This window comes from Oratosquilla oratoria, chromosome 9 (assembly GCF_046742065.1).
Source record: "Oratosquilla oratoria isolate Oo_2021 chromosome 9, ASM4674206v1, whole genome shotgun sequence".
Classification (NCBI taxonomy): Eukaryota; Metazoa; Arthropoda; class Malacostraca; order Stomatopoda; family Squillidae; genus Oratosquilla; species Oratosquilla oratoria.
Genome location: NC_134785.1, coordinates 69,985,818 through 70,007,864, shown reverse-complemented (window position 1 = coordinate 70,007,864; position 22,047 = coordinate 69,985,818). Strand labels below are relative to the sequence as shown.

Here is a 22,047-nt window from a genome sequence, read left to right as displayed (position 1 = left end):
CTCTTCCCCAAAGCCCCCTTCACCCCATGCATCCATCTCATCCTAGGACATCTCCTCATGTTCACTCCCTCCACATCTGCCTTCCATACCTCTTTTACTAGTCTTTCTTCACTCATTCTTTCCATGTGTCCAAACCATCCTAATAATCTTTCATCAACCCTATCTCCCAACTCCCTTTCCACCCCCGTTCTCCTCCTCACCTCCTCATTTCTCACTCTACCTAGCCTAGTAACCCCCATCATACTTCTCAGACACCTCATCTCAAACACATTCAAACTCCTTCTCTCTTCCATTCTTATGTTCCATGTTTCTGCCCCATACAGTGCTGTTGGCACAATCACTCCTTCATACAGTCTCCTCTTCGCATCCATTCCCAAATGTCTATTCCTCATTACACTTTTTAATCCACCAAGGCTTTTACTTGCTTCTCTCAATCTACATTCTACCTCCACCTTCACTCCACCTTTTCCTGCCACATTTGCACCCAAGTATCTAAAACTATCCACTTCCTCCAGTCTCTCCCTTAATGCTCACTTCCAGTTTGCTGCCACTTTCACCCCTTGTACATCTCATCACCTTACTTTTACCCACATTTATCTTTAGCTTTCTTCTTTCACACACTCTCCCAAACTCTGTCACCAACTTCCTCAATCCCTCCTCCAATCCTAACACAAGCGCCGTGTCATCTGCAAACAACAGCTGGCTCACCTCCCACTTTTCTCCATTTTCTTTAACCATCTCCAATCCCTGACCCACTACCCTTGCATTTACCTCTCACACCACCCCATCCATGTACAAGTTGAACAGCCAGGGCGACATAATGTATCCCTGACAAAGTCCCACCTTTACCTTGAACCACTCACTCTCTCCATTTCTAATCCTGACACATGCTCTACTACTCTCGTAAAAACTCGTGACAGGTCCTAGAAGCTTTCCTCCTATCCCGTATATCTGCAAAACCTCCCACAGTGCCTTCCTGTCTATCCTGTCGTAAGCCTTTTCCAGATCCATAAAAGCCCAAAAAACATCCTTCCCCATTCCTATATCTTTCTCACATATCTGTCTTACCACAAAAATCTGATCTACACAACCTCTACCCGTCCTAAATCCACACTGTTCCTCACCAATTACTCCCTCTGTTCCTCTCCTAATCCTCTCAATCAAGATCCTCCCAGTACTTTTATTTTTTCCTCATATGGTTTATCTGCCATGCTGAAGACCACTTTGGTTGCTGCTTTATGTATTCTCTAGATCTTGCTCATATCCTTCACTGTGCATGGTGACCATACCAGTCTTGGATGGATCAGTTTTTTTTTTTTTTTTTTTTTCTCCATAATGTTTTGGGTGGCTATTGAAACTAAGTTCGAATAGACAGAATATTATATAATTTTTTATACAACTGAAAACAAATGCGTGCGCGCACCACAAAGGCTGGCTTCAACTAACACCAAGCTCCAGCTTGCGCGGGAAAGATGTACATCACATTTGTGATATCTAATAATATTACAATTGTATATAATGTACACACAATCATAATAGATAATAAAACAGTGAACAACAAATCATACAACAACTTTACAAAGAGGGGGAAACATATAACTCCCCAAATAAGTAACACACCAGTACAATGTATGACATTTTATACTACACACCATGCCAACACAATAATTTCTTCATCCATATAGTGAAAAAACCCTTTAATCTTCTGGAGCAGTCTGCACATCTCTCCCACAACCCTGCTGATATATATCTTAGGTGACATGTTGTCTTTTATCAACATTCCACAATCTTTCTCCTCTTTTACTTTTGTACAGTAATGGGCTCACTTCCTAGGGATTAGTTTAAAAATGGTCTTTTACAGCTACTGCCCATTTCCAGTACTTTAAATTTTCTGATTTTGAAATTCATTTCTCATTCTTGGTTCCATGGAAAATAAATGTCCAGATATTTTTTGCAATAGCTTACATTCCTCGTTTTTCACTCCTCATGATTTTTGCATTGTCAGCAAATATATTAGCATATCTTGTTGTACCTTCCATCATGTCATTGACATAGACAATAAACATTATTGGTGCAAGCACTAAACCTTGTGTTTAGCATGGGAGGAGTAGAGTAGTAAATCTTATTGCTGGATGGGACCAGCATAATCCAAGAGTGCCCATAACTTAACCTAAACTAGAACATAAGCAATTGAAGAGGAGTCTCTTGAAATGCTCCTCTTTGTTTTCCCCATCTTCATGTAGGAACAAAGATGAACTAAGTTGGAAAAGGATATGCTACATGAAACTAATATATGTGTTGCCAAATATTAGGTAGTAAGAGTGATTTAAGTGTTTGGCAGCTTGGCAAGAGTCCTCTCACACCCCACATGAGTATGAAATGAGTAAGGTAACCTAAAGAGTTTAGGAAAAAGAAAAAGTTATTGTATAATCAAAGTTGGAAGATTATGTTATAAAGAATTGCTTGATAGTCTGTTATTTTAATATGGTTAAAGTAACAGACCAGTCTAGATTCAAGAAATTCAGGCTCAGATAATTATGAGCAACTTGACAAAATTCCTTGAGATGTGACATTTGCTAAAAGATTGTATAATTTGTGCAAATCCCATTGGAACTGTTAAGAGTAATTTCCTATCTTGGAATGCACTCCCAGGATTACTGCTTTCATCTCTCTTTCCTCAAATACTTCCATTAACTCCAGTAATTGTATTCCATTACTGTTGTATGCTTTGAGTTCCCCACAAAACTTTTCAATCACAATTTGTCTAAGATCACCAGTCCAGAGGGTATGTAGTCCATCCATGTATTTGTCTTTTGAAGGGTTTCTGCCATGTAACTTGGTTGAGTTGTGATGCATGTTCTTTCTGTTTTGGAGTTATATTGTGTGGTTGATTGATTGATTGATTTATTTATTTACTTTGTCACCACTCGGTCCTGAAACAGTATCAAGATGGAATCAATCTGGAAATACATACCATCTGCTAAGATGCATGTGTCATGCTGAAGACCACAGAACACATAATATTATACTACCCAATATTAACATAGTACAGACAGTCATATAAGGTTTCTTCTCTGAATGACCAGCTGTTGTTGTTGATGTTCCCAAGACTGTGGCCAAACAGTCCTGTTTTCCGGAAGAACACCATGACTGGAATGGGTTTTCCCACAATCCCTTATAGAGTATATGTTTTATTGTTGGCGTGCATAATTGTGTACAATGCAGTCTTTCATAATGTGTTGTAAGTATGAGGTGAAGTGTTACATCCTGGACATTTATCTGTGATGTAGTCACCCAGCCTCTTCTAGTAACTTAGAAGGGCTGAATGGTGGTTGCACCACAACCTGGCCAGGTGGACTCTGTCTTCTTGGGGGAGAGAGGATTAAGAAGGTTGTATGTTTCTGGATCCCTTGGGACCACAAGTCCCACACAGGAGAGTACCAGTGCAATTAATTGATTCTTTAGCAAATAATTATTCATAAACTTAATATGCTTTATTATATTTGATTATTATTATTATTACTTTTTTAATGTTTCAGATGTCAGAGTCAAATATGAGTGGTAGTGGAAATCAAAGGGGAGCAGGTACAAGTAGCAAGGCTCCAACATCAAGGTTACCATCTTTTAGGGCCCCTAGAGACTTAACTTTATCAGCTTCATCAGCAGGACCTGCTATCAAACCAAACCTTGGAGCAGCACGTCCTCGGAAAAACTTCACCCCAAACATTCCAATACGGAGAGAGAAACATGACAAACTCAGGTATGAGTAGTATGATGTTCTCCAAAGCTATATGATTTTAGAGGTTATTTTGTATAGTTTCTCTTAGTATTCCTTACTATACTCATCCCTTGGTTTCCCATGGCAACAGTTCTAATATATTTATATAGATATATATCTAGACATATTTAGCTATTTGAATTTTATAGGAGAGTTGTACTTATGGCATTATGCCTCTATTTTTCATTTGTTCGATACCTGACCATTGGTAGGTAGTGTACTCCTAAGTGACAAACTTAATATAACTAACCAGTAAAGCTGGTTATATGGCATGTATATCTCCACATGTATCTGGTACTTTGAATGTCACAGGTAAACATTTGTGACTTTTACAAAGTTCAGGAAATTGAAGATTAGTGCTTTGTGGTCCCATTGGCATGACTTGCATAGTTGGCTCTAGTATTCCAGGACTAATCATGCAAGGAAATGGTTTTATCTTTGGGGAAAACATTACTGAAGAGGTAGTGAAGGAGAGTAGTAGAAAGTAGAGATAGTAGTGTGATGTACCCTGTGAGAGACGCCAGGAGAAGTTCCCCATCTACGAGAGGCATTGGTGCTTTTGGTGTGGTGCAGCTGGTTGATGTCAAATTAATTAGTGTTCCACTGCTGCTTCAATGTCCACAGCTGTAGTTAGTCTCGCTTCGCCATCTCACTTGGTGCCACCACTTATGTTGTCGTGTGTGGCATGGTTGGAACCAAAGACGTTTGGGTTTTTCTTTAATTTCTGATCCTAGTCTACTACAATAACTGCTGGCAGCCCAGAGAAAAAACTCTAGAGGTTGCCAGATTTTCCTAGCTGAAAATTACAAAGGCAGAAAGGGGGCATTCCCTATGAAGGGTTGCCTAATGAAAAACATGGAGAAAGGTGGTGGCACTCTTAACCCCTTCCATACGGTGCCGCACACGTAGGCGTCATGGACTTAGATCTCGGTGGCAGCAGCCAATGCCAGCCGTACGACGTGTCGTAATAATACTCGCATCATGAAATATAGTCACCGCTTATATCGATCGTTCTCTCTTCACCCGTGAATTTTGATAACCATAGAAAATGCGATTACAAAAGAATTAGAAAGAATGTCATTATGGAGGGGCGACTACAATAAATATAATCAAGACGCCGATATGGCAGCCTCGCGAATACACTCGCTCCCCATGACGCCTACGTGTGCGGCACCGTATGGAAGGGGTTAAGGGGGTACGCGACACCTAGGGGTCATTTTCTAAACTATTTAGAGTAAAGAGCTGAAACTTCTCAGGTAAATAGGTATCCATGTTGCCTACATTTTAGGTGAAACAGAATGATGTATGTACACATGTACATATACCAGTAGCGACATTTAAAAGTGCACAGCATCATAATACGTGGACCAATTTGTTTTATATTTTGGCTATGATTAGTCAGTAGGCACACCTAGGGCCGGTCATTGAGTAATTGAACAATTTCCTTTATACTTTTGCATACAGGCATTTCAATTTTAATGTCCGGCAAAAATCGTGAAAAATAAAAAATTTTGGGTCTTGTTTCCATTATTACTCCTAACTCTTTCATCTTATTCAAAATATTCGAATGACCGGCCCTAGCAGTTACTAAATGTAATATTTTCTGTAAGTTTCATCTAAATCTGATGTATTTTAGATTTTTTATGATTAAAAAAATATATATATATATCGAACGGAGATATGGCGACTTGAAATATAAATATATCTGTAACTTGCTTATAGTTTCACCAATTTGACTGATTTTTTCATGGCTCAATTCTTATTATATAATGGATAAGTACAGTAAAAATCATCAACATATTTTAATTATAAGTACTTTAAATAATGAAAAACCAAAGTATAAGTATATCACAGTAGTGGCGACACACAGATGACATCATCATATAATTTGCTTTTTTGCACATTTGTCGGTTTCTTCATATGAAACCTCACTGCTGGGGGTCTTCAGGGTATCTAAATCATTGGAAAGAGGTTTATTTTAACCAGCAGTGGGTGCCTTTGGAAGTGAATCCTCTCTTACTCCACGAACCATCGATAGTAACTTTTACTTCCGGTAAAGTTGGGTCTTCCTTTTCTAATGCTGCATGTACATGTTCCCTAGTTTTTTCCAAGAGTTCCTCATACTTCTTTATGCTGGTCTCTATAATATGATGGCAAAGTTTACTAAACGTCTTGTGATGTATCATTTTCATGTTCATTGCCATGCACATTTTCTGTACTGCAACATCCCCACAGAGTAAGCCGGCCTCCACAACTCTGTTATGTATTTCATAACTTTCATTTCTACCGCCTGGTGAAGTACACCATTTGCTCTTTTCAGAGCACAACTTTCATTCTGCCTGAAATGTCTTCACCATTCCACATTCTCCTATCACTTCAACATACATCTTCTCACCACACTGGCATCTAACAAGCGAATTTATCCACGGCAAAAAACTGCTCTTCTCCACAATCATAAATTCACATTCATTCTTATCTCCCCTCTGTACAATTTCATAACTAATATCTAATTTTTTTTGCTGTATTCGAGATGAATAAAGTACTTGATGGTGTAGAACCTGACTACATATGTTGAGAGAGGTGGAAGTGAGGGCAGTGGAGTGAGAGGTGGTGAGGTCTAGGCTAGTCGTCTTTGACTGTTTGCCATCTTTAACTGTTTATTTTTGTCATTGTAGATGTTCTTTTTGCTACCCATGATGACTGTACTAATGAGTAATATGTACTAGCTATGGTAATATATTGCCAGGAAAGCTCATGAGACATGCGTACTTTTTCTTTCAAAGCTAGTCGGTAACTGACGTCCAGCTGAGCTCTAAGTTGGGAAGAGCTATCCCTCCACCTTCCTCCCTTCCCCTCCACCCTCATACTGGCCGTTGAAGCATTGGGCGAGCGTAAATTCAATCGAATTTCAACGTTATTCGATGCGCCTGAAGGTCCTAAGTGGCACGCCCCCTCTAGTGTGGGTTGCGCCTTTAACTCCGTCCATTTAAACCCCTGCCCAAGACATTTAAATTGTGCGCCGCTGGAAAATTATTTGTCAGGATTTATTTCTAAATGATATACAAACATTTTGAACACAGTTTTGAAAAATGCTATATCTTGACCAAATTCACCCCCCCCCCAGGTGTCGCGTACCCCCTTAAGGGTTGCCAAAAAAAAGGTGTTTCTATGTGAAGACTGTTGTAGATGATCTTTGACCCTGTTTGCGTTGCGTTGCCTCAACTTGTTTGGAGTGTCTTGACTGATATATGGGTTTTGCCTGGCTGCTCTTGCTGTCCTGTGCTTGGCTGAGAAGGCCTCTTGTTGTCTCTTCATACCCAGGATGAAGAAATCGTCTGACACCTCTCATAGATGGGGAACTTCTCCTGGCATCTCTCACAGGGTATATCACATTGGTTCGGCCAATGTGATGTACCCTGTAAGAGACGTCATGTGTGATATACCCTATGAGAGACGCTAGGAGAAGTTCCCCATCTACGAGAAGCGTCAGATGGTTTCTTCATCCTGGGTATGAAGAGAAAACAAGAGGCCTTCTTAGCCAAGCATGGGACAGTGAGGGCAGCCAGGCAAAACCCATATATCAATCAAGACACTCCAAAGTAAAGGCAACACAATGCAAGCAGGGTTAAAGGTCATCTACAACAGTCTTCACATTGAAACTCCTTTTTTTGGCAACCCACAAGAGTGCCACCTTTCTCCATGTTTTTCATTGGGCAACCCTTCGTGGGGAATGCCCCCTTTCTGCCTTTGTAATCTTTAGCTAGGAAAATCTGGCAACCTCTAGAGTTTTTTTCTCTGGGCTGCCAGCAGTTATTGTAGTAGACTAGGATCAGAAATTAAAGAAGAAAAACCCAAACGCCTTTGGTTCCAACCATGCCATGTACGACAACAGTAGAAGTGAAAAGTGATCAGCATTAATTTTTTGAGTGAAGACTAGTTTCTCATCATAAAATAATGCTGCATAACTCTGGTCCATAGGAATTCATTTAAGTCCAGAAAATATTGACTGCATAAAACTTAATGCTGTCACTATTCCATATAGGGTATGTGTATTGAGCACTCATATATGAGAGGGTTCTCTAACTTTCATTTTTCCTCTTTCCTTCCCATATTAAGTGATGAAAAACAGGACAAGCCTTTCCAGTCTAAACATCGAGACAGAGAAAGACGAGAAGGAGGGAGAGGAAGGGGCAATAAGGAGTTTGTTCAGACCACTGGTTCACTTTTTGGTGAAGGTAACTTTTATAATTTACACTGCTATGAAGATAAGATTACCAAGATCAGTAATAGCATTTTTTTTTATATATTCCTTATTTTTTTGTGACAACACATTTCCATTACAGGTATTGCATCTTCTACTTTACGAAGAACAATGACAGGAAGCTTTGTGAATGTTGCTGGAGGTGGTGGTGGTGGTGGGAATAAAGGAGATGCAGGATTTATATCCAAACCAAAGCTCAACTTGGAAAACCTAAATAATATTGATAAAGTGAGAACAAATATTTCTGTCACATAATTCTTTTTTGTGTTTTTGGTAGTATCAGTCAATACATTGTCTCAATTCTTTTGTAGATGTATGGTACCCAAGAATTCAACCATGGCTGCCATAAGTCATTTAGTGAAAAGATTTTGTGTTACATCTAGGAGTGAGTGTAGGACATTGTAGTAAGGTGTTGTGTGTCTTCAGATATTTGTGTTGTGCAGTGGGTTTTTTATACTAAAACAAGCTGACATGAGTCCTTTGTACATAACTAGGTTGGACACAATCAGTCAATCAATCAATCAATCACCACAGGTCTCTCTTGCAGGAGACCCATGACTCTCAGTAACCAGTTACAGCCTCTGGGCAGGTCCAGGTCACTTAGGAGAGAGATGTTTTGTTGTTGTTTTTGGGGAAAAAAAAATAAAATATAAAATATATATATATATATATATATATATATATATATAAGAATAGATAGAGTATAAGATAAACAAACTAGTAATAAGGTAATTTTTGCCTTGTTTATGTATTCATCCATTTATTTACCAGGAACATGAAGATCAGAAGTTAAAGGAACTTTTACGAGGTGATTTTATAGATGATTCAGAAGATGGTATTAAGGAGGATAGTGATCTCATACCTGTGCAGCTCCCTATGGTGGATACTGGAAGAGGTTTCAAAGAAGAAAATAATGCAGAAAAAGATGATGTGAAGAAAAAGATTGCAAAACCTTTACTCTTAAATGATGGTACCACTGGTAAGAATTTAGCAAGCATCTTGATTTGGAATTAGGTGGTTCATTTGTAGGCATTGCCTTTGTGCATATAGAAGAAAGTTAAAAAAATATTGTATTTATTTGATGGTGTCACAGATAGGAATTCAGCAAACCTCATTAATGGCATTATATTTAGGCATTGTCTTAATACTAGGTGATACAAAGCAAAAAACAGGCACCTGATAAATAGACATAATCAAAAGAATGGGCTAATTTCTTAATTAAAGTAATTCAGTGTACTTGAGCCCACACATATACATAGTTGGAGCATGCAGGAAAGAACAAAAAAAAAAAAAATCCCTATTTCTCTCTCTCTCTCTTTCTCTTTGTATCTCACTCCATATCACTCTATCTCTCTCAAGACAGGCAACAAATAGATGATTCTTTTTGATGTCTGTTTCACAGGATCACCCACTCTTGCCTTCTCTTGAGATATCTTTGAATGACATTTTGATTATGTATTATTACAGATATATTTTTTCTATTACAGTGAAACATGAACCTAAGGACTCTGATGATGATGAGCCAAAGGGCCTTGCTCCTCAAGTAAGAATAGAAAACATATTCTTTATTGATTTTGTTTTGGCTAAAGATCAACTTTAATTTGACTGAAGGCAGAACCTCTTAACCACTTTGCTATGAGAGTGCTTTACAGATTTTGTTCTGGCCATGGGAGACATTTTTATTCAACATTATTCATGCTGTTGGGGTTAAACTCTCTTGACCAGGAAAAAATGGATGAAAATAAAGATAAATATTTAATGGGCTCAGCTGCTAAGTATGTAATGACTTAAAACTTATTGAGACACAAATGCTAGTATTTTTTTAATGAATGTACTGAATAAGTTTGTCTTGTTTTCTGAGTCCCGAGGTTGTATTATATAAAAATATATTTTAGACTTATGCAATTCTTTGTAGAACAAAAGTAGTAGCAAAATTGTAAATATTGGATATACAGTTGGAACAAAATTCATCCATTGGTACAGAAATGTTGAAAATATAGTAGCATCAGAAATATAGTTTAAAGTATTATCATGTATTTGCATTCTTCTTTGGTATTGTTTCACAAAGAACATTCTAAAATGTATACTTTGATTTTCTTTTATTCCAGGAAAAAAAATCTGATGTAAAGGAAACTGGGTTACCAATTTGTCATGACCAGATCTCAGAGCTAACCATACCTCAACTTTTATCTAGCCAACAGTCACATTTTATGTTTCTTCAGGTAAGATAAACAGTAGTACAACAGAGTCCATTCGGGATATTGCATAATTTTCCACTGTGGATGTGATATATACATATACCAAGGGCTCTTTCCCCCTTACCAGGGAGGTAGCCAAAGTCAAAAGGTAAAATTCCACTTCCACCCATTTCATCCCCACCCATTCCACTCCCATCCACCACACTTCCCTCCCTCTCATCTTGGCTCCTCATGGATAACTGGTCATCCCTGCATCACACCCATTACCCTGGATCTTGAGCAATGCAACAAAACAGCACATCCACACCAAAGCCACTTCATTTAATTAGTGACCCCCCCCCCTGCCACTCTTCTGCCTTCTCCCTCCTTTCTTCAGTAGACATCCCCCTCTTACTCAATGCCTCTTTCACCCCATCATGTGATTACTTACTTATTTACTTGCATCTGATAAGTTGCATGTGTTACTTTAAATGTTTGAAGAGGGACCAATGGGAGGTATCTGCAAGGTGTGTTCCAGCAAGATGGAAGTGAAAGAATTGTATTCTTGCTGCACATCTTTAAAGTTATTCAACACCCTTATCTTCATACTGAGGAGCTGACACTTTTTTTTTTTTTTTTCCATTTATTTAGTGACATATATATATACATATGCATATATATATATGTATATATATATACTACAATAAAGTAATAGCTTCTGTCTGTCTGTTTATTTGTTTGTACACAAACTCCTAGGGTTTTGGAGATAGACCCCCATAACCATATATATTCTGATACCCTATTACTCCAGGTACTTGGATAAATATATTTTATTTTAAGAAAAATATTATTTTGGCTAGGGTTAAGGGTTAAATGGGTATGGTGGGATAACATGCCACTACTGTAGTCTTCCCTAATGAAATTGGCATTTTGTAACAAAAATTACTATGATTAAACAAATCATTGTATGTGTTCATAAATATTTGTATTTGTGAAATTAATGTTGCCATAAACTATGATAGCCTTTGTAAGGAGAAAGTATGTAAATGTAAAATGATTGTATAATTTTACCAAATGTTGAAATATTAGTTATTTTTATTTTTTCGCGGGAGGTAATATACTCAAATTCAGATAATTAAAAAATCATTTCAATTCTTCTCATATGGGTGAATATATTTTATTTCCAAAGGGGTCTCCCTCAAATTAATTTTTTTCTTACTTTCTTATCATTTTATTTTTTTTTCCTTTTTCCAGACAGCCATTATGCCATGGAAAAGAAAGGGTTAAGGGTTAAAGTTAGGTGATTTATGGTGTGGGAACATGCCACTACTGTATTGTCCCCTTAAGTCATGTAGCATTTTTGTGATATAAGAATTAATATGATTAAACAAACCATTGTATGTGTCCATAAATATTATATATGTGAAATTAATGTTGCCACAAACCATGATAGCTTTTGTAAGAAGAAAGCATGTGAATGTAAAATTATTGTATAATTTTACCAAATGTTGAAATATTGGTTATTTTCATTTAATTTTAGTGCAGGCGGAAATTGATTATTCCCAAACTCCTAGTAAGTTTTTGCAGATAAACCCCTATAACCATATATATTCTGAAGATAAATAAAAGAGATACATTTCTTCACCTTTTAGCTGTAGACATTTATTGTCAATACACACGCACACACATGCACAAACGCATGCAAAAGAATGTGTACATATGATATTTGTGTATGTGTATGCATGTATTTTCAAACTAGGGTTTCCCAACCTTTGGGGGGGGGGGGGTTGGTGCACACCTGGGAGGGAGAGTTTAAAGCTATATTTCATTTCCCCCCAAAAATTATTTTGGTTAGGGTTAAGGGGTAAAGCTAGGTTGGGTATGGTTAGGTTAGGGATTATTCACCAACTCGTAGGCAGCAATGCGCGGTTAATTTGGCTAGTATATATATATATATATATATATATATATATATATATATATATGATCATTTTTATGACAGTCGCATGCAGGATTCGAACCTAATGCTATCGGCCTCCCGTAAGATTACCTTCGAAGAGCCTTAGACCACTACACCATCAGTGTCTGATGGTGTGGTCTAAGGCTCTGCGAAGGTAATCTTACGGGAGGCTGGTAGCAGTAGGTTCGAATCCTGCATGCGACTGTGATCAAAATTATCGGATTGATGTCGCTGTTACTAGCGAATTTCTCTCATGTATATATATATATATATATATATGTATATGGAGGTGAGGTGGCAAATGAAATGTTAAGTATGAAGTTTTATTTAGTACTAGACATTCGACTTGGGCCTTCCTCAGTGGACTGAAGATAGGAGAAGAATTAAAACCCTTGACAGCTTTCATGCATTGGAATTGCCCCTCCTGTCATGACCTGACAATCTTGCAGGACCTCTCCTTAGTTCCTTTATCCCACACTCAACTGTCACCTGTGTGGATGTTTGTGCCCAGGACAAAGTAGTGCATTGGATATTCCATGGTGTCTCATATCCCTATTGTGTCCCTCAAGTCTTTTTTCTAGGCAGTATCCTGTCACACCTACGTAAGCCTTCTTGCAGCCTGCACAAGGATCTCTTGTGCAGGGTGTGAGAAAGCTTACATCAGTGAGACAGGACACAGCCTAGAAAAAAAAACTTGAAGAGTAAAGAGTGATGTGAGACACTACAGAACATCCAATGAACTAGTGGTCCACATCAAAGATCACCTGCCAAACTGGAAAGAGAACTACATCTTACATAGAAAACTGGGAAAAAAAGAGAAGGAAAGCTTTGGAGGCGACATACAGTGTCATCGAAAATACCACAAATTCCTGAGGTGGGTTTATGTCCTGGGCACAAACCTCCACACAGGTGGCATTTGGTGAGTGTGGGATAAAGGAACTGAGGAGAGGTTTTGAAAGATTGTCTGGTCATGATGGGAGTGGCTATTCCAACACATGAAAGCTGTTGATGGGTTTTAATTCTTCTATCTTCAGTCCAGCCTAGTCACCCCTATCATACTTCTCAGACATTTCATCTCAAACACATTCAAACTCCTTCTCTCTTAAAGGGAACTGGGAGATAGGGTTGATGAAAGAGTATTGGGATGGTTTGGACACATGGAAAGAATGAGTGAAGAAAGATTAGTAAAAGAAGTGTGAAAGGCAGAGGTGGAAGGAGTGAATATGAGGGGGCGTCCTAGGATGAGATGGATGGATGGGGTGAAAAGGGCATTACAAAAGAGAGGAATGTCTGGAGGAAGGACGGGAGAGGACAGAAGATAGGGGTGAATGGAGAGGGGTTATGTATGGATGATGCTGTGATGCATGAGGGGGAGTGGGTGGGGGATGGGGGGTGAGGAAGTATGTATGAGAAAAAAATTTGATGCAGCCCAAAGGGATTTCTCCCCGTCTTCTCCTTTTCTGCATGGGGGGACGGAGAGGGGGGGGTTGCCGAATTTATGAAGCGGCCTTGCTGTGAATGTGCTGTGTCTTGTGACACTGCTTCTGACCCAGGGCAGTGGACATGATGCAGGGATGACCTGTCATCTAGGAGGTGCCAAGATAAGAGGGAGGGAGGAGGGTGGAAGGGAGTGGAATATATAGGAAAAGGAATGGGTGGGAGTGGTTTCTATGCCTTTTTCTTTTTGGCTACCCCCCTGTGTAAGGGGAAAAAAGCCTTTGGTATATGTATGTATGTATGTATCTGCAGTCCACTGAGGAAGGCCCAAGAGGTCGAAACGTCTGGTACTGACTAAAACTCCATACTCAAGCCTTAATGTTTCATGCCACCTCTTCTCCATATTCTGTCAGTCTTTATGTATGTATACAGCCTGCACCACCAGAATTGGTGTACATCATTTTCTACCTCTACATCATATTTGTGTACAAATCAACAAGATTAGAATTCATATTGGGTATTCTCTAACTTTTAGTATTTGGTGTATCCTCCCTCATTCTTCAAGCAAGACCTGAAGCAATGGAGAACAGAGAAGGCAAGGTTTTGGAGGATGGATGAAGAGAAGTTAGCCCAGATGTTTTGAAGGGCGACATCAAGTTTTGGCACCCTTGATGTGTCATGCTTCCTCAAATGGGCTTTCATCAAAGCCCATTAATTTTCTATTGGAGAATGGTCAGGACTGTTGCCTGGCCAATCCTTTATATATTTGATTCCCACAAAATCCGGCCAGCCAGTTACCAATTTTGCTGTGTGAGCATGTACCCCATCCTGCTAGTACATTTCACTTTGACAAACATCGAAGCATCCTCAAGATGATCTGCCAAGAGCTCCTGGTACCTCTAATTGTTAACTGTCTCTTTGGTAAGACCACTAGCTTTCCAACACTATGGTACTCAAAAGCACCCAAGACCATGACCAAGTCAGGGTGTTTGACAATCCCCCTCACTGTACCTGGGGAAGTAGGGCTTTTGGCCATTGTGTATCCTTATCTTCCCTCCTTGATTGTTAGTGATGATAAAGGTGACCTCATTGGGCCATGACACTTTCTTCCACTTGTCCTGATCCCAGGCAAGGTATTTCAGGCAAAAATAAATTTGATTCTTTTGCCTGGCTGTAATAATTGATTTTCTTTGTGGTGTGCAGTAATTATACCCAAGGTCGTTATAGCAGCAATGCTACACAGTCTTCAGAGACACATTAGCCAGCAGTTACAAAGGATTACAAAGGCGGAGCATGCCGACAGGAGACCTTGTGTTTTAATTCTTTAGCAGCAATGCGAGGTTCCTTGTCAACTTGGCACTGCAGGACCTTCAACATCCAGGGTGTAGATGTGCAAACTCCTCCTGGCCTTTTTCTTGGGAACTCTGGGTCAGTGCCACTAGTGTCACAGCAATGCTTAGTCCACCTCTGCACAGAATGCAGTGGAATGCCGATGATACTTGAAATTTCTTTGTTAGACTTCCCTCCCTGTACCAGGGCAGCAATACTTGGCAGTTGGTTCTTTTTCAAGTCCTTTCCCAAGCCCATTGCTCAATGATGAACACAATAGAGCAAAGGGGTAAGGGAGAAAAACATGTAGTTCACAGAAAAGAGCAAAACACATCCATCCACCACAAAGGCCAGGCCAGTAGTAACTGATCTATTCAAGGCTGTATGATGTCATTGGTCTCATTAGCCTTTACTTGCCTGTGGCACGTCAGTTTTCTAGACATTTTTGAATCATTGTTTTAGGGGGTGGTCTCTTCTTCACTGTCAGAATTGGTGTGAGGCATGATGTGCCAATTCTGGTGGTGCTGACTGTATGTGTGTGTGTATATATATATATATATATATATAATATATATATATATATATATATATATACTCACCATGAGCTTTTTCCCCATTATAAGGAAGGTAGCTACGTCAGAGGCATCCACGGGAAGGCCGCTTCACTTAATCGGTGATCATACATGTATACATTTATATATATCTGAATAGAATCACCAGTGACCGCGATGTCAATCAAATAATTCTGACAGGCACCCTGGTTTGAGTCCGGAGATGACTGTCGGAATTATTTGATATATATATATTTTATACATACATACAATGCAACACTGGCAGTACTGTATTTCTTCCAAGAGAGATTGATCAATCTGCTGCTCTGATTTCTCTTGCAGAAGACCTGCAGCCTGTAGGAAACTGGTAACAGTCTCTAGGCAGGACCATAAGTCATTTAGGGAAGATATATAGTTTCCCAAAGGGGATTTATGGGACAGCCATAGGTTCTTTGCTACCCACTATGGGGCTGCAGGTTTCCAGTCAAGGAGACTAAAGGCAACACTTGTTGTTATTGATATTTAGATATAAAGAGAATAGAGCAGCAGAGTTTATTAGCCTTGTAGTATAACACATACAACAATCCAAAATTTCTTCTGAGAGATGTATTAAGGGAGCCTGAGTAATTTTGCCAGCCATTGGGCTGTGGATTCCAGTCATTGAAGCAGAAATTGTTATCTTGCTTTTAAAGGAGTTTGTGAATATTATTGATTCTGGGAGATTATTTTATTATCAGTCTTAAATAACTGTAATGATTAAAAGGAAATAATAGAATGTGGTCTCCTGTTTGTAGCTCCCGAACTGCCTTCCAAGTCACCCTCCAGAAGTTAAGCAAGAACTTTCCATCTCTCAGCCCAGCCAGCAAACAAAACCATCACAGGAAGCACAGGTAAACTAATCTCACATAATTTCAACTATGAAAGAAAATAATATGATAGGAGAAAGTTGAAGGTAAATGTGGGTAAAAATAAGGTGATGAGATGTACAAGGGGAGAGGATGGCAGTGAATTGGAAGTAAGTCTAAAAGGAGAGAGGCTGGAGGAAGGGAATAGCTTTAGTTATTTTGGGCCACATGTGGCAGGAAAGGGAGGAGTGGAGGTAAATTGTAGATTGAGAGAAGTAAGGAAATGCCTTAGGGGGATTAAAAAGTGTTATGAGAATGAGGCATCTGGGAATGGATGTAAAGAGGAGATTGTATGAAGGGGTGATTATGCTGATGGGGAATTTAGGAGAGGCAGAGGAAAAGTTTAAATGTGTTTGAGATGAAATGTCAGAGAAGTATGCTAGGGGTTACTAGGTTGGATAGAGTGAGAAATGAGGAGAGTGGAAGTGGAAAAGGAGATAGCAGATATAGCTGATGAAAGATTATTGGGATGGTTTGGACACATGGAAAGAATAATGATATAGTTTAACATAACAAACTCCCCCATAATGGTAGGCTGGGACATTGCCCCTTTCAGAGGATTTTGTAGCATGGAATTTGATGAACCATACTCTTGGTTCAATATTGCCCGTGGCAGTATTCGAATTGCCATCCTTGTTTTTGGATGTGCTGTGTCTTGCTGCACTGCTTTTGACCCAGGGCAGTGGGTGGGATACAGGGATGACCCATCATCCAGAAGGAGCCAAGATAAGAAGAAGGGAGGGGGGTGAATGGGAGTGGAGTATGTGGGGATGGAATGGGTGGGAGTAGATTTTATGCCTTTGATTTTTGGCTACCTCCCTTGTAAGGGGAAATAGCCATTGGTATATGTATGTATGTATGTAATTGAAGATATTTTAATTCTTTGAAGGGTGATGGAGATGATGAAGCCAATGCAAAGAACCAGTTTTGCACTTTGAATACTTTACCTGAAGGACAAATTGGCACACTCAGAGTTTATGAGTCTGGCCACACAGAACTTTGGCTGGGAGGACACAAACTAGAAATTACAAAAGGCACACAAGTTGGATTCCTACAGGTAAGCTGAATATGTATTTTCTTGTACCCTTAAATGTGATTTGGTTAATTTTAATGCCATGAAACTCCCCACTGTGGTTTTCATTATGTAATGCACATGTAACACATTGACATCTTGCATGAGATACCTTTTTTTAGAGTGTATAGAAATAGTACACAATTACTAGGGTTCTGGTTTGAGTCATTCTCCCATAATTTCTTATGCTGGGACTCTGCCTCTGACCCAAGGAGTGGGCAGGGAATAGAGACGACAATTCATCCACAAGGACCAAAAAAAGGAGGTACAACAAATAGGTATTTGAATGGGTGAATGGTGGGTGTATGCATTGACTTGCCACCTCCTTATTAGGGATGATTGAGGAAGCTGGTGGCAGAGTTTGGGAGAGTATGTGATAGAAGAAAGCTAAAGATATATGTGGGTAAAAGTAAGGTGATGAGATGTACAAGGGGTGAAAGTGGCAGTAGACTGGAAGTGAACATTAAGGGAGAGCGACTGGAGGAAGTGGATAGTTTTAGATACTTGGGTGCAAGTGTAGCAGGAAAAGGTGGAGTGAAGGTGGAGGTAGAATGTAGATTGAGAGAAGCGAGTAAATGCCTTGGTGGATTAAAGAGTGTAATGAGGAATAGACATTTAGGAATGGATGCGAAGAGGAGACTGTATGAAGGAGTGATTGTGCCAACAGCACTGTATGGGGCAGAAACGTGGAACATAAGAGAAGAAGAGAGAAGGAGTTTGAATGTGTTTGAGATGAGGTGTCTGAGAAGTATGGTGGGGGTTACTAGGCTAGATAGCGTGAGAAATGAGGTGAGGAGGAGAACAGGGGTGAAAAAGGAGCTGGGAGATGGGGTTGATGAAAGAATATTAGGATGGTTTGGACACATGGAAAGAATGAGTGAAGAAAGACTAGTAAAAGAGGTATGGAAGGGAGATGTGGAGGGAGTGAACATGAGGGGACGTCCTAGGATGAGGTGGATGGATGGGGTGAAGGGGGCTTTGGGGAAGAGGGGAATGTCTGTTGAGGAAGGAAGGGAGAGGACGGAAGACAGAGGTGAGTGGAGAATGGTTGTATATGGATGATGTTGTGATTGCATGAGGAGGAATGGGCAGGGGGGTGGGGGTGAGGTAGTATGTGTGAGCAAATTTTGACGCAGCCCGAAGGGATTTCTCCCCGTCTGCTCCTTATATGCAAAGGGGGACGGAGAGGGGGGGTCGCCGATTAAATGAAGCGGCCTTGCTGTGGATGTGCTGTGTCTTGTGACACTGCTTCTGACCCAGGGCGGTGGGCAAGGTGCAGGGATGACCCGTCATCCAGGAGGTGCTCAGATGAGAGGGAGGGTGGGAGGGGTGTGGAGTGTATTTAGGGATGAAATGGGTGGGAATGTTTTTATGCCTTTCCCTTTTTGGCTACCTCCCTTGAAAGGGGGAAAAAGCCTTGGTATATGTATGTATGTATATATAGAAGTAGGAATGTAAGGGCATTTGTATGGAGCACTTGGATGTCAATTGTAGTTGGTATTGGAAGCAAGAAAAATAGGAAAATATTTTAGAAGCTATGTAGCTTGGAGACAGTAGTAATGACAAAGGGACAGGAGGCAGAATTATAGGCTGTGATTCTCATTAGGAGTGAAGAAAATGAACAGGGTGATAAATTATTATATCAGAGGAACAGTAAACTTAAAATTCAAAGAAAAAACAAGATGTAAAGCTCAAATAATTTGGAAACCTTTACAAACTTTGGTTGTATAGTGCACAACTGCAGTGAGTCTTCAAGTAGTTCGTTGAATGGTGTTATGGGCTCTTTCAACTAAGGTATGTGGGTAAAAGGGGTATTGGGAAAGAGGGGAATGTCTGTTGAGGAAGGAAGGGAGAAGACAGAAGATAGGGATGAGTGGAGATGGTTGTGTATGGATGATGCTGTGATGCATGGAAGGGAGTGTACGGGGGATGGAGTGGTAAGGGAATAAGTGGGAATGATATTTTGATGCAGCCCAAAGGTATTTCTAACCGTCATCTCTTTTTCTGCATAAAGGGATGGAGATGGGCATGTTGCTGATTAAATGAAGTGGCCTTGCTGTGAATGTACTGTCTCTTGCTACATTGCTTCTGACCCAGGGCAGTGGGCGAGGTGCAGCAATAACCCATCATCCAAGAGGAGCCAAGATGAGGGGGAGGAAGGGGGTGAATGGGAGTGGAGTATGTGGGGATGGAATAGGTGGGAGTGGATTTTGTGCCTTTGATTTTTTAGCTACCTCCTTTATAAATGGAAAAAAGCTTATGGTATATGTATATGTGTCATTGGTGATATTTATAAAAGGATATTAAAACCCAAAACTTCAAGTCTCCTGTGCTCAGTGTCTTGCTGGCTGTGAGACTTAGACACTGAATGTTGGCTTGAAGAGAATATTGCCTCATACACAAATAATTTTATTTTAGTTGTGTGATTAATTGACCACTCAACTAAAATAAAATTATATATGTATGAAAATTATTTGGGGCAGAAAGGAGCCTAAATGTGTTTGACATGAAGTATTTAAGAATTATGGGGGGGATTACAGGGATGTACATATATATATACATATACCAAAGGCTTTTTCCCCCTTACAAGGGAGGTAGCCCAAAAAAAACAAAGGCATAGGAACCACTCCCACCCATTCCATCCCCTACATACTCCACTCCCCTCGACCCTCTTCCCTCCTTATCTTGGCACCTCCTGGATGATAGGTCACCCTGCATCTTGTCCACTGCCCTGGGTCAGAAGCAGTGTCACAAGACACAGCATATCTAACAGCAAGGCCACTTCATTAATCGGTGATACCCCCTCTCCATCCCCTCATGCAGAAAAGAAGACAGGGGATATAGAGAAATGAAAATGTGAGAAAAATAAAAGCAGGGGTGTAAACCAAGCTGGCAAAGAGGGTTGATCAAAGAATACTGCAGTGGTTTGGGCATATGAAAAGAATAGGTGAAAAAATGACAAACAGAAAGAGCATGGAAAACAAATGTGAATGAAGTGAACTTAATGGGAAGATCAAGAATGGGATGAAAGGGGCCTTGGGTATAAGAAGAACATTGTTGAACAGGTAAGGGAAAGGACAAGAACTAAGCGTGTGATTGGAGCAACATGACCAGAGGCCTTACATGCCTTTAAGTTCCGCCCCAGGGCAAAGTTCTCAGTGGCGCCACCCCCACCCCCGTCCCCCATCACCACCATTCCTTACTGCCTATTATAGCTATTGGTTTCCAAAATAAATAAACAGATTTTAAAAATGTTGTTTAATGTCCCTGTTGCAGAAAGGATAAGGGGAAAAAATTCATATTCTGTTGATTCTAATGCAAAATTCATATAATACAATAAAATAGTCAGGGCTCCTTTTACCTTTTTTTTTTATTATTATTATTATTATATTATTATTATTATTATTATTATTATTAATTAATTATTATTATTATTATTTTTATTTTGTCAGGCTTGTGGGCGGCATGTCCAGAGTAGAATTGCCACCCCCTTTAAATGTGCAGACCCCCCCCCCCCTCCATGTGAGGGCCCTGAACATGACATTGATTATCAAATATTAATTTTTTATGCCCCATACTTCAGGAAGCATAATTGTGTGATAATGTTTAAGAAAAAATAGATGCACTAGAATTATCATAATAGTGCAGTTCTCTGCTAATGACATTTTCCAGGATGTAGTGAGTGTTGAGACTGATGCAGAAGCAAAAACTGGAAACATGACAGTCCTTGGGCATATCCGTCATCGTTTGGTATGTGCCCCAGACTTTGAATCACTATTAACTCTGAAGCCATCATAGCATTTAGATGTTCTTGATTATTTAATAAACAATTGTGTTATGGAATTTATTATGCCGTTTTACTGTATATGAAGTTTTGTAAAATTGTTTTGTATGTCTAGATTTTCTATGCTATTTTGAAAGTTGACAGTCACTGATTTATTGCTAAAATTATTAAATTATATTATTTTAATCTGTAAGAGAAATTGTATGATCAGCATCAATAAAGAGCTGTATTTTAGAAATGTGTCTTTTTTACTGATATATTTCATTTTCCAACATTCCATTACTTGTTTAGAAAATGTGACAAATTTGTGTGTGTGTGCATGTGCATCCATGCCAATGATCAGTGCCTGCTTATGGTAGTCATGCAAGATAGACAATGGTGCTGCTCAGTTTCAAAACCTGTTAACCCACTCACTTTCATCAGAAGTTGTGGGCCTGAGGGACTGATACTTGATCTCTGGTCAACTTGAACTTAATTTCTTACACCTTTTCACTCGTGAAAAACAGACAACTGGCTACTGCTCCCTTTCTTTTATTACTTTCAACCAGTGACATGAAACAGTCCTACACCAGTGCAACACCAATAACAGTCCAGAGTTTCTTCCCAGAGAGATCTGTACGGAGGTATTGACTGCATGGTAACATGCAGTCATTATTTTTGGGACTGTTTTGGGGTGCCCGGATAAACCAGAGTCACATATCCTTCATCATTGTTAGAGCTTTAAATCTGTACTTATAAAGGAATAGTGGTACTTCTGCATTACTACTGACCTTCTCTGTAATACCCTGGAACC

The 22,047-nt window shown here is 39.6% G+C and overlaps 1 protein-coding gene across 2 annotated transcripts in view; it reads left to right on the top strand.

Moving 5' to 3' along the window:
• Polr3D (RNA polymerase III subunit C53) overlaps nt 1-21,489 on the top strand; it is a 28,297-nt gene extending 6,808 nt beyond the window's left edge. The window contains exons 2-10 of one of the 2 annotated variants that reach the window (XM_076190821.1): nt 3,540-3,760; nt 7,895-8,013; nt 8,122-8,267; nt 8,811-9,018; nt 9,527-9,582; nt 10,148-10,261; nt 16,288-16,383; nt 17,288-17,455; nt 21,143-21,489. In XM_076190821.1, coding sequence (XP_076046936.1) covers nt 3,540-3,760; nt 7,895-8,013; nt 8,122-8,267; nt 8,811-9,018; nt 9,527-9,582; nt 10,148-10,261; nt 16,288-16,383; nt 17,288-17,455; nt 21,143-21,268 — 1,254 coding nt within the window. In that variant the 3' untranslated portion in view covers nt 21,269-21,489. The remainder of the gene's footprint in view (nt 1-3,539; nt 3,761-7,894; nt 8,014-8,121; nt 8,268-8,810; nt 9,019-9,526; nt 9,583-10,147; nt 10,262-16,287; nt 16,384-17,287; nt 17,456-21,142) is intronic. The other variant, XM_076190820.1, reaches the window with a different exon arrangement.
• Nucleotides 21,490-22,047: the final 558 nt, after the last annotated feature.